The sequence below is a fragment of the Buteo buteo genome, chromosome 3 (genome assembly GCF_964188355.1).
Source record: "Buteo buteo chromosome 3, bButBut1.hap1.1, whole genome shotgun sequence".
In the NCBI taxonomy this organism is placed as follows: Eukaryota; Metazoa; Chordata; class Aves; order Accipitriformes; family Accipitridae; genus Buteo; species Buteo buteo.
The window spans coordinates 39192408-39206081 of NC_134173.1; the positions used below are offsets into that span (position 1 = coordinate 39192408).

The following is a 13674-nucleotide window of genomic DNA, read 5'->3' on the forward strand; positions in this document are numbered from 1 at the left end:
TGTTTTCATAGTTTCTTACAGTTTAATGATGGACAATTATATAATCTAATTTCAATTCTATTAAACTAGGCATTTATATTTCATGCAGGTGTCCATAGCTTAAGCCTAGAGATTTTAGTTAGACTGAAGCATTTAGGTGCTCTAGAGAATATACTGCCTGCACAGGAGAAAAATAACAGAGACTACTACTTCATTTCTACCTAAGGCTATCAGCAGAAGATAAATTATGCATCAAAAGCCTTGATAATAGCATCATATAAATGTACCCATGTTCCACTAATAAGAAATGCCTTTGTGCACTCCACACTGAAGTCTCTGCCAACTTAGCCTAGGTGACAATTCTTTCCCACACCCTGAGCCTGCTCATCACTATAATTTGGAGAATGTGAGCAACACTTATCAGCTAGTCATTGAAGAAATAAGGGGTTTGGTATGAAAATACTGGTGGTTCTGAAAATACTGGATGGCCATGTCCAAACAGTTATGGTTCAATGTCCAAATGGAAACCAGTAACAAGTGGTGTCCCCCAAGGGTCCGTATTGGGACCAATGCTATTTCATATCTTCATTAATGACATAACGGGATTGAGTGCACCTCCAGAAAGCTTGCTGATGACATCAAGCTGAGTGATGCAGTTGATACAGAAGAGGGAGGAAATACCAGCCAGAGGCACCTTGGCAGGTTCAAGGAGTGGGCCTGAGCAAACCTTATGAATTCAACAAGGCCAAGTGCAAGATCTTGCACCTGGGTCAGGGCAATCCTTAATATCAGAACAGACTGGGGCATGAATGGATTGAGAGCAGCCCTGCAGAGAAGGACCTGGGGATCCTGGTAGATGAAAAACTGGACATGAGCCAGCAAGGTGAGCTTGCAACCCAAAAAGCCAACTGCCTCCTGGGCTGCATCACAAGAAGCATGGCCAGCAGGTCGATGTGATTCTCCCCCTCTACTCCACTCTCGTGAGACCCCACCTAGAGTACTGCATCCAGCTCTGGGGTCCCCAGCACAAGGAAGATACGGATCTGTTTGAGCAGACCCGGAGGAGGGCCATGAAGATGATCGGAGGATTGAAAGTATTGGGGTTATTTAGCTCCCAGGAAACCTTACTGTGGCCTTTCAATATATGGAGGGATCTTATAAGAAAGGCAGAGAGAGGCTTTTTACCATAGTCTGTAGTGAGAGGACAAGGGGCAACAGTCTTAAATTGAAAGAGGATAGATTTAGATTGGACATAAGGAAGAAATTTTTTATGATGAGGGTGGTAAGATACTGGCATAGGTTGCCCAGAGAGCTTGTGGATGCCCCATCCCCGGAAGTGTTCAAAGTTTGGTTGGACTGGGCTTTGAGCAACCTGATGTAGTGAAAGATGTACCTGCCCACGGCAGGGGGGTTGGACTACATGATCTTTAAAGGTCCCTTCCAGCCCAAACCATTCTGTGATTCCATGAAATGTCTGATTATGTATTGCTTATTCTCTCCAGAGCAAGTTGTGTATCCTAACTGCTGTGTAACTGGTTGAAAGCAGGGGACAACAGCCTCTTCACACAGTTTCCCACTTGATTTTCTGCAGAATAGCACTGACAAGTGTCATGGTTTAATCCCAGCCAGCAACTAAGCACCACGCAGCCACTCACTCACTTCCCCCCCCCCCGCCCCAGTGGAATGGGGGAGAAAATCAGGAAAAGAAGTAAAACTCGTGGGTTGAGATAAGAACGGTTTAATAGAACAGAAAAGAAGAAACTAATAATGATAATGATAACACTAATAAAATGACAACAGCAATAATAAAAGGATTGGAATACACAAATGATGCGCAGTGCAATTGCTCACCACCCACCAATCAACACCCAGCTAGTCCCCAAGCAGCGATCCCCCCAACCCCACTCGCACCAGTTTATATACTAGATGTGACATCACATGGTATGGAATACCCCGTTGGCCACTTTGGGTCAGCTGCCCTGGCTGTGTCCTGTGCCAACTTCTTGTGCCCCTCCAGCCTTCTTGTTGGCTGGGCATCAGAAGATGAAAAATGCTTGACTTAGTCTAAACATTACTTAGCAACAACTGAAAACATCAGTGTCGTCAACATTCTTCTCATACCCAACTCAAAAACATAGCACTATAGCAGCTACTAGGAAGACAATTAATGCTATCCCAGCTGAAACCAGGACAACAAGTTCCTTCTGAGACAGTTTACTGGACTGGGCTGTGCAGGCAAGACAGGGAGTCCTCTGTACAGTGCAGACATCCCAGAAGGTTTCCATGCCTTGAAACTCAACATTTTCAAGACAAGTCCACCTTGCCATCTAGATTGCTCTCTGGATCAAGCCAGAGGCTCCCATTTATACTTCGAGGTGTTAGTGACCTTTGATGCTTTGGACATCCTGTTCCAAGCACTTCATTGGCCCCTTCAAATGATTAGTGAAGCCCCAGATGAGCAAATTAAGTATCTTCCAGCTCATTTGCATCACATTTTCTGTCGTTATCAGGGAACACACATTTAAGTCTATCACTTGGTGCCAGGCCAATAGCCAACATTTCCAATATCAAGAAATGGGGCAGTAGACATCAGTCAGCTCACTGCAAATTGGCAATTAACATGATGGCTAGATAGGTTCACATGAGCATAACATTATTAATTAAACAGCAGCTGGGTTAATCAAGATAGCAAAAGTAATTTGTTGGAATAAATATTTTATTAGTGTGTCCATCAATAAAGCAAAAGAAGAGACTTTAATTAATTCATTTATAAAAATATTCACACTGTGGTGGCTGTAACTGTTTAAGGCTCTGGAAACAGGTCTCATCTGTAGAAGGGTATTCCCACTTTATCACTTCATGTTAATTGTACTGTAGGTATGAGTTATCCAACTATAATTACTAGTATGCTAGTTACAAGCCAAACACTGCTGTCCGCCTCTGAACAGCAATACCTGACAATTGATGCTAAAAGGCTCTTTTTCCTCTTTGTTGCTTTATTCTTTCAGAAATGTGCATTCTGCCATTTAATTACAGAAAGATATTCTTGGAATATGGTGGGTTATGATATCTCCCGGCATGATTAGAGACCTGATCTTTCTTTTTCCTAAAAAAAGACCATGAAATTGAGAGAGGGTGAATATATTTTTTTATTTTTCCTGGTATTAATAACTAAACAGATGGGGGGAAATGGTATATTTTAAACAAGTATATGCCGTAAACACAACAGTTGGTAGCGATTTCTATTTGACTGAAGACTATTTATCTACTAATGCTGAGAAATGTAAAGAAATACTGAGAAACAGAGAGAGGCTGCTGATTTTGCAAGAAGGTCATAGATTAGAAAAAGTGTGTTTCAAACACTGAAGAGAGTGGGAAAAGATTTACTTTAAGAAGAAGATCTACTGAAAGAGCAAGATGTAAGCTGTTAGGACTGTTAAAACAATCAGGCTTGCCACATCCCATACTTTTTTGGAGGGACGACCTCTTAGAGTATTTATCCCTGTTGCTTTCTTCTTTGTGGTTTATTACACATTAGAGTGGAAGTCTCTTTCTGTGCTTTATCTACCTGCCCAGCACCTTAGACATGTGTGAGAAATTTGCTGGAAGCCCTCTCAGATGGATGTTTTATATAATATGCATGGATATGGAGTACACATATACATATAAAGAAGGAATTGCATTTATAAAAGTAAACTTAATTTAATACAGAATACTAATAAGAAGAAAAAAGAAAGAAATACATGATTGGAAAACAGTAAATAATTCTAAACATTTGAGCTTCCTTCTCAAACTTTCAACCCACAAGCTGTACTACAATTCATTTTTATTATCTTCATTATTTACTCAGCAGTTCTGCTTTTCAAAATATTTCAGTCACATTTAAGGAAAAGAAACAAACCCAAGTGGCTTACACAGTCAAATTACACAACACAAATGGTGAACAGGAAATATGGTAAATAAGCAGGTGACATTCCCTCATGAAAAGCCACCTGTTTTCTGGTATTTGTGTGTACTAATGCAAGAATTATTTAATCTATATGTAACGTTCAGGTGGCACAAGCAATATACCTCAACTACGGTCGTTTTTTCGATCCCTTGGAAGCCTTTATATCATGTTCCTTCAGTTGTCATGCCTGAAAGGTGCCCTAAACTGTGAAGTTTAGGGAAAAAAAATGTGCTTAATCTGTCGAGGAGTCTGTAAGCCCATGCTAGTCCTGGAGGTGGAGGGCAGCAGAACCACAAGATCCCATTTTCATTAACAGCAGGAGGCTGGACCCCTCTTACCCAGGCGCACAGTCTTCAGGAGGCAAACGCGGGATCACACTGATCCAGCCAGCTCGGCCGTGTCTCTAGGTACCACCCAGCTGCAGGCACCATGGCACCAGGCACAGCAGGGCTCGATAGCTCGGGCACAGCTTGCCCCTAGCCATCTCCAGTGAGCATCTCCTCCAGAGCTGGTTTGCCTTTAGCTGGCTCAGAGCATCAGTAGAACAAAGTGGTGCCCAGCTGATAGAGGCTGTGGCAATGCTGACCGCCCCGGTAAATTGAGCCCACAAAAAAGCCAGCGAAGTTGCCGATACTGCGGTCTGCTTAGAGCGGGAGGAAAGTTGGATTAAACTCGCTTTCCTGAAGCACCAGCTAGGTGAATGCCCTGGAGAGGAAGCTCTGACAGGACTGTGCCACAGCGCTGTGACAGCTCTCATTCACAAGTAACTCAGCTTTAGCATACTGTAGCTTAATTCTCCGTGGGGAAGATTAATCCCTTGGAGGAGGATTAAGCTACAGTGAACTAAGGCCACTTTATTTCAGAATGGGAAAGGCCACACAGGGATTTAATGTACTTTATCTTATGTGCATTGATTTCACAGCTTTAGTTAATTCATCTTAACTTCCCCGAATTCCCTTGTGTGGACAAGCTTTTTGTCTGCAGAGAGGCTCTTGGAGCTGCTTGTAAAGCTCCTCGTGCAGCCCAACCAGAAAGCAGGTCGGAATGATTTCTGTGCCTCTGAAGGAGCTTATACCTGTCTAGATACTATTAAATTACCTCTTTCTCAGATGGTTGATCCGTAACACCCTTAGAAGAAGTATTTTAATTAGATTTTTTGAATGGACCAGAGAAAAGGAGTTTTCTTAAAACTAATCTCTGGGTTATTTTAGAAGTCTCTCATGAACGTCTTTTCAAGGCTTTCAGATAGCACGAATTGTGTACAGCTACACAAACAATATTTTCTCAAGCATGGACATGTCTGGGCAGTGCAGTTTAATAGGTTTCCTTGCCCAGTGGGATTTTCTTTTTCCTTGGTGGTGGTCATAAGAAAACATTTTGTCTATATGGAAAGCGAAGAAGCAGAGTTTCTGTTCTCTGATCCTAAAGACCTTAATCCCTTCCTCATGATGCCACAAGTGACACAGATCCGAGTTGAGGAGGATGTTTTTGTGGAAGCTGCTGTTAAAATAATGGCATGATTTTGCTGGTGGTGTCCTTTGGGGAAACGAGTTTGTTCATTTCTTGCATGGTTAATGTGATTTACTGTTAGGCCCTTGTGATAAGGTATTTCCTGATGCTGATGAATCATAATCCAGCTTTACTGTTCAGCTACATTATGACAATTCACATATCAAATTAAACTTTTGCTGAACAGTTCTTCACTGGGACACTTTATGCAACACAAAAAGACATCCCTTGTGGTATCCATACAAGCTTTACCATGGCTTGATTCTGTAGCAGTCAACAAATACTTTATCTTTTTAATACATAAATTAGGTGCTTAGAGGGCCCACGTTCATGTGGACAAAGTCATGTGAGAACAGAGGTACTGAACAAACAAAGGAATTGTAAGTAATAGCTGAACGGCAAGGTCCAAGTGTTTTCCACCAGTATTACTCAACAGTAGTATTCATCAATACTGATCTCAGTGGGAATGGAAAAAGATTTTAAAATATAATGCAACATGAGCAAAAGAGAGAAAGTCTCTTAATTTAGCTGTTTGTGACCATTTACACTGAAATTTACATATAAGTACAGGAAATGGAAGCAAATCATTTTTAAATTTAGCTGTGATACCTGTTTTTATATACCATTGTACTAAAAGCTTGATAAGCATTCAATGTGGTCTAATGATTGCTTTTCCTCTTCTTTCATACAGCTTATTGGATTTGTGTATGCCTGTTACGTGATCAGTATTTTCATGGAGGAGGAGGACAGCTGTAAGTACTGATACATACCTCTCCATCTCTGGAGCCACAGTACCTGGGGTGAGACTTAGTCTTGCATTAACTACCAAGGCAAAGAACAAAGTTTGAAAAATGGCAGAATCTGGCATTCATGTACACAATCAATTGTGCTCAAAGACATACTTGTTTACGTACTACCACCTTATCTAGCTGTCAGGACTGTACTTACTAAACTTTTTCATAGATATCTGTGAACCACTTGCATGAACCAGTCACACTGCTGAAAATCATGTAATCCACACTGCGCATATATATATACTCATGTAAGTCTTTATGCATGTACATTTAGATTTGAATCAAAGGTGCTGAAGCCATTTAGTCTGTTTTTCCAAATGACAGCTTTATCAGCAGTAAAATAAACAGAGATGACAGACCAAGCCATTTGCAGTATGCAGTATCACTCTGATCAATAATTAGGTAGACCTGTTCAACACTTACAAGTTACTAGACCATGCATCCAAAATGCTGACCCTATGTTCTTAACCTGCCTTTATCAATAAAAATCCTTATATACATACCCATATTGTTCAAAAAGTTTGAAAATGTGCATACCTTTAAAAAATTATTTCTCAAAAGTCATTAAATGGGCACTGGAAAAATCTGAATATGCTGAACATTTTGGTAGGATGCTGTGTGAAAAGAGATTGTGAGAATTGCCTAACAAGGTCACCATACCCACATGACTAGCATAGTGTTTGGTAAAAGCAGTAGTGAGAATGGAATAATATTGGATGAGCAAAGAGGATCAAATACAAGAACAAGCCTATTTAAAAAAGAGACAATGTGTGATCATGGCGGTTACTTCCTCTCATATATGAGGAGTTAAGCAGTAAAATATCTACCTCTAGGGAAAAAAAAGAGGAACAAATGTCAATACCATTTTATGGCTATAGGATAAATAATACACAACCAAATATTTATTCATAAACTTTTATTCATAAATCTTAACATAGTTGTTTTGTTTCTTCACAGAATAGCACTAGTGGGTGAAATGAATATAGTAGAAAACATTGATTCAGTTTGTAGGAAAGCATTTGATAATATCTGGAAAATCTTATTGAAAACATAATTTAAGTAATTCATGGCTGTGAGGTAAAAGCAGACTTTTTGATTGAAAACAGTGTGAAGGACCATAAACAAAATACTTTTCCATTGCTACAAACTGTACAACGTTCGGTTCTCCATCATAATGCAACAGACATTAGTGTCAAATCTATTTTAACACTTTCATTTAAATTTCTGATAGGAAGAAAATATATCAAAGAGATTCTCAGATAAAACTGAGTGGGAAGAAGTCATAAGCACGTTGTGCACATCGTGTACTGTGAAAAGGTACAAGGAGCCTGGACAAAGACCGGTACTATGAAGGAGAAATATGAACACTTGGAGAAGGAGCATGAAATGTAGGTCTTGAGGAGGAGGAAAAGCCCAGATAATGTTCCCTTGGAAAGCTGGGAATTGCCAGTTAGTCAGTAACCGGTAACACAGGATAACAGCAGAGGATAACGTGGCAGCAAGGCGGCTGTATAATTTGGGAAGTATAAACGGAGCCTTTGGCCAGTGAAATCCACAGACAGCTCCTTTCCGTATAGCTGTGGTGAGTCATGACAGTAGCTAGGGCTTCATACGGATATCTGGAAACTTCGTTTATGAGACAATTACTAACTAAGTTCCTGGAACAGGGAGGCTTCATTAAATGATTGGGAAGGCCAGCAGACTGATAAGGAGGACACAAACTACATTGCTTTTAAAAGAGTAATAGTGTGTGTATACGCACACCCACATGCAAACACAGATATATCTGTACCTGGGAAGACAGACTCTTCACTTTTTACACAAGTATGTTATATTTTTGTTGGTTTTGTTTAGTCCTTTATAGTGCACTTCACACATTGGTGTTTTATGCACGTGTGACAGAAAGACAAAAAACTCCCACCCAAGATACAACGCGCTCATGGAAAATACAGTCACCTGCTAAAAAGTATATGTGGTTTATATTCAGGGTCTCACAAGAAGGTTATTGTCAAGTTAAGGGCCTTGTTTACTTAGAAAATGTGTCTACTTCAGAAGAGTTGGGGCAAGGTCTATCTTTGACATCCAAGGCCGCATCCACTTTCCTCTGACTGCGAGCACACCTTACTGTCTTTTGAGAGTTTTGTGCAATATGTTACCAATGGAAATTTAAATCACTGAGTATGCTGACATATTTATTAACGAGTAAAACACATCAAGTGCTAGGGTGATCCAGTATGTAAAACTACTCAGTGCCCTTTCTCCACAAAGGAATTTGTGTTTAATTTCTGCTTGTCTTCCAGAACTGCCGATGGCAATCTGGTGTTTTGTTACAAGTGAAAACCATCTCACTCAACTTGGAAAATATGGTGTAATTTAGTTCAGCGATGTCCTTTGTTAGGAATGGGCAAGTTTCATATTTTCACTTGTACCTTTACATATAATCTTCTAGACTTTGGTGTGAATAGATTTTTTAGTTAGCAGACGATGACCTGGGGCAGGGCTGAGAGCGGTGCGCTGGAAGTGGAGCTAAAAAGAAGAATAGATACATCTAGGAGATTTTACAACCAGTGGAGGAAAATAATTTCTGATTTGTTACTTTTTTATTCCCTTCTAAGACCCTGAATCCAATCAAAAGCAACTAAATAGCCCTTTAATATCTCACTTTCTGCTAATTTGTGACTTAATGCCCATTTGTGTTTTAGAGTCCTCTATGCTTACAGAGAAATACATTAAACACAAATGGCAATCATAACTCATTCATGGCAATCCCACAGATATGTTTTAAATAAAGAAACGTCTGTGTAAGGCATAGTGGGAAAAGAGTTTGGTCTGGTAAAGAGCTGAGAAGAACAGGACTTACTCTAGAAAAATTCACATTGTTAACTTGCAGCATAATGAACAAAAATGTATTTAAATAAGAAGTACAGTGGTGCTTCAAAACAGTCAGGTTAAAAGTAGACAGTAATTACATTAGGATAAAAGTCCAAGAAACTGCAACGGAAGAGCAATTTTACACATTTTAATATAATGCAGCAGATTCTTTTCTTAGGTAGATGCAGCTTTTCTATCATATTTTTGCAGTAGTTTGCACAGAATAAATCCTCAGCCATCTGAGAGTCAAAGCCTCCCTAATTAAATATACTCTGCAATATTCAGTGCATCAAGTTAACCCCAGTTCTTGGTCTGAAACCCATCAGGCAGACTTAAAAATTAATAATAGCTGCCTGTTTAGCCTCTGTGCAGTACTTAAATGGATTTTGAGCCTGACATTTTGGCTGATGGACACTTTTCTGAACAGTAATAATGCTTGAGGAAACATTTATTTCCAGCTATTGCTCACCTTACCTACGTTTCAGACTGAGTTAACTTTTACTTAGAAGGAGGATGATAACAGGTCAAAAGGAATGAAAAAGAAGACATGTAAAAGGCACACTGTTGTAGTGGGGTTAATACCTTCCATCATTCATCCTAATGAAAAAGTCTATTTATATCTCTTCCTTTCATTTTTTCATTTCTTTCTTTGTAGATCTATCAATTTATATAAGCCCTTTTGAAGGAACAGAATATGTGAAATCTGTAATCATAAAAGCCTGTCACTATCCTGTTTGTGAATCATTTTCTCCTAAAAATGAACTCAGAAGCTTGTTGCCACCTTGTCAGAGTTACTGAATGGTTTTAATAAAGCAGAGTCTGGAGACTAGGCAAAATACATTGTTAAAATCATTATTAAATTTCTAAATAGTTTCTGGACTTTTTTGAGAGACAGGTGATAGCACTATTGCTGCTAAATTCTAGTTCATAAATACGACATTGACACATGTCAGAACTGATAGTTCTGTACTGTATGTGAATTTGTGGAGTGGAAGCTGTGTTGCATATAAATTGCATAAGAAAAAAAAAGTGAAATCAAAGAAGATCTGCCACAAAACTGCAACTGTGATTTCAGCATTTATCATAAAAATAAGACTGAAACACTAAAAGGTCACTCCAAGGAAACTCAAACCTCTTTTGTGCATGAGCAAAAAATAAAGGAAAGGGCTTCCATTCACTATGAAGGAAAGCTTTATCCCCTAAATGAAACCACAAGAACAAAATTAATAAACAAAAGCATTTTCTTTTTTTTTAGTCTCTCCCCTATGCTAGTTGTATTCAGAGCTCAGCTGTACTTCAGAACAGAGAGGAAGGTGGATCTGTTTTTAAAAAAGAATAATTTCCCCATACTATGGTATCAATAGGAACCTCCATATGCCATCATTAGACAAATATTAAGTAAAGCAAGATACATTATTACCATCGCTGAAAACTACTGCATTGCCTTATCTGACATGGCATTACATTTATACACACCATTGAGCATCTGTTGGCAGTAATCAAACTAGAGAGAAAGAACTTTTTCTTCACATTTAATTTAATATTTGTACTTACACAGTAGGTCCAGCAGTGATAAATTTCTTATAAATATGTTATTTTTTGCAAATGAATGAAAAACTAATATTAGCAACAGACCTATATATGTTTGCATGTGTGATTACCTTTATATATAAATATACAAGTTTCCTTAACTGAGGAATTTTGGGGAACCCACTACTAATATCTTTACATCAATTGCAATTGCCCATACAGTTGAGTCCATTTACCTTCTAGAAAAGAGAATTTTTATCATAAAATGGTTAATACCGAGAATAACCAAGAAGGACCTACACTTCTGTTGGGCAATACAAGAATCAAACATCCCCAGACAATGACTACCCTAAATTACCTCACTGAAAATGAGGACTTACGAAACTTGCCAAACAGTAGCCAGCAGCACAGATCATCACTGGGCTTTAGCACTCACTACGCTCACCTTTAGGCCATAATGACTTGAGGTACTGAAACAAAATGTGTTGTTACTCACCATTGGATGAATATGCTGGACACAGACTTTTAAAATGATAGTAAGTTTTACAGCCTGGTACTGAAACAGCACTATAGTTGCCAGGTTGACAGCATTGTCCTGGCTTTGGCATTTCTGTAAAATGGCAGTGACTATCAATATTTCTGAAGGCTTGAAAAGCAGTTTGCATCTTTCTGTTCATCTGGACAAGCAACCCAAAACCCCCAGAATTTTGATATACCAGTTTTGGTAAAACAACAGAATCAGTTATTTTCACCAGGCATAGACTATACATGTTGCTAGGCACAGAACTGTAATGGATCCATAACCAAAATACATTCTGTAAGTGTTCATTCAGCTGAACAGTTTTCTAAAAATAAATAAATGGGACTCCCGCAGAGGTGAAGAGTCTAACATAGCTGTCCTCAAATGTGGTCTGTGACGTCTGGAAAGCCAGGGAGCCCAGCTGGCGCCGTAAAACCGCTGGCTGATGCTAGGTGGTTCCTGCTGCTCCGTGCGCTGAGGTGCTGCCCACGTGTCGGGGTGGCTGGTGCCAGGGAGTGACTCGTCCCCCGCTAGCAGATGCTCTCGTCGCCTTGCAGATGCCCACCGTGAATGGAGGTTGAAGTGCCATCAGAAATAGCACCAGGAGTATCCAGGGGGCTCCATCAGTTCAGCTGTTGCCAAGGCCAATCCCACCAAACATTTAATGGAGACAAATGTCAAGTTACAGTTTCTGTAGACTTTATGGGTCTGTCCAGCTGGAGTTTGTTGATTAGATGCAGACTCACCTATTTACTATCCTACTTATACCTGACTCCATTTTCTCCCGTACTGGAAATATAAAGGATAAAACTGTTATTCTAACAACATTGTACGGTCTTACAGTCCCATTGGTGTCCTCCTGTTTAGCATCAGCCTGAATGTGTGAATTAACTGAAAATGCGTGCTCACTCCTACTCTAAACTAACACAACAAATTCTGAAGTATTTAATGAAGGAAGAACTACAGCAGGGACATTATACTATTTAAATTACCACTACATGCTATTTCAATATTTATTTTTTTTTACATTAAGTTATCATACAGTTCCTGAGCATTTGTTCTAGTTCCTATGGAAACATGTGCATAGATATAATGCACACAACCAAGGGTATAACCTCTGAGGTGGAGTAAAATAAAAGCAGTTAAACAATATAAATACTAAAAACTAGAAAAAATCTTGGTCTTAGGTAAATCAGTGGCAAAAAAAATTGCAGCAGGGGCATGATTCCCCCTTCTTTTTTTCTGTTTAAAAACCATAAATGAATAATCCATCACAGGAAAACAACTCAAAAAAAAAAAAATAGACTCATGCCACCCTCTGCTTTTACATTCTCCTAGCAAAATGTACAAAATAGTCTTCATTTCCAGTTGTAATCTCCATGGACTTTTGCAGAACACCTTGTTCTAGCTAAGAGATTGTCTTTAAATAATAGATACTGCACAGTGTACGACAAGGGAAGTCTTGGCTGTGGAATATTTCTAGCAGTAGCAGAAGTTATCTGCCTAAAAGTACCATACATTTAGCATGGAATGCAACTTATCCAGATAGGATGCAGACAAAGCACAAGAAAATGGCATCATCTAAATGACATGCGTAAACTAATTCCAGTTTTTCCTTGATAGAGCGTAGCATACTATGTGTGACTCAAACAACTTGAAGAAATCCCCCTTGAGTTTCTATACGACTTGAGTAAAACATTTTAGTCCATCTTCGGTAAAGAATTAATTTCTTACTGTAAGGTTGCCTCTAATTTTCACTTCCTGCTCTGAGTTTAATTATGACTTTAAACTCGGACTAACTTGCCTGGCAATAGGTATGAAGATAATAGTCAAGATGCCATTTCCATGCAAGCCTGCAGCTCATTTATTTTTCATTAAGGAAAAGGGTAAATCACTCAAATTATAAGAGTTCCTCCAGTGCCTTCTCACAATTCTTCCCATAAGCACAAGACAGATTTTTTTTCCTGAAATTCAGTAGGAAAGAATCACCTCAATCACTTTAGCACAAAGAATTATTATCAGATATTCCCCAGAATATTAGTAGGTGAGAGCAGTAGTGGCGAACACATGGTACCGGTTTGAAGTGTTCCTGTGGGGGTGAGAAAAACCCAAGTACCCAGAGCCATCTGCCTGGTGCTACAGATAGCTCATCAGATGATACGTACTCCCCTCTACTTCATACATTGAAATGATACTTGGTCATCTCGATCAAGTCGGAGTTATCCACTCATTCTTTTTTGTATAAAGTTGAGGGAGAGTTTAAGAGTGTAAAATTTAATATTTTTTGGAGATCTCTTCTATACCAATGAATTGTGTGAGCTTTCAGATACCAAAAGGTACAGAGCTGCAATCATTAGCTTCCATCCATGATTTTGGATTCTGACTGTAGAAATATGCACATATATTTAATGGTTTAAATGGGACTTCAGGAGTACAGGTGAAGCATTTAGAAATATCTGTATGGGAAGCAAAATATTTTTTACGTATTATTTGCAGAAAGTACTAACACAGTTCTCTGAGCA

At 39.1% G+C, this 13674-nt stretch overlaps 1 protein-coding gene across 2 annotated transcripts in view; it reads left to right on the forward strand.

Moving 5' to 3' along the window:
• The window catches only part of NKAIN3 (sodium/potassium transporting ATPase interacting 3), a 380358-nt gene that overhangs the window by 349418 nt on the left and 17266 nt on the right, over positions 1 to 13674 (forward strand). For both annotated transcript variants that reach the window (XM_075023355.1, XM_075023356.1), the window contains exon 5: positions 6129 to 6189. In XM_075023355.1, coding sequence (XP_074879456.1) covers positions 6129 to 6189 — 61 coding nt within the window. The remainder of the gene's footprint in view (positions 1 to 6128; positions 6190 to 13674) is intronic.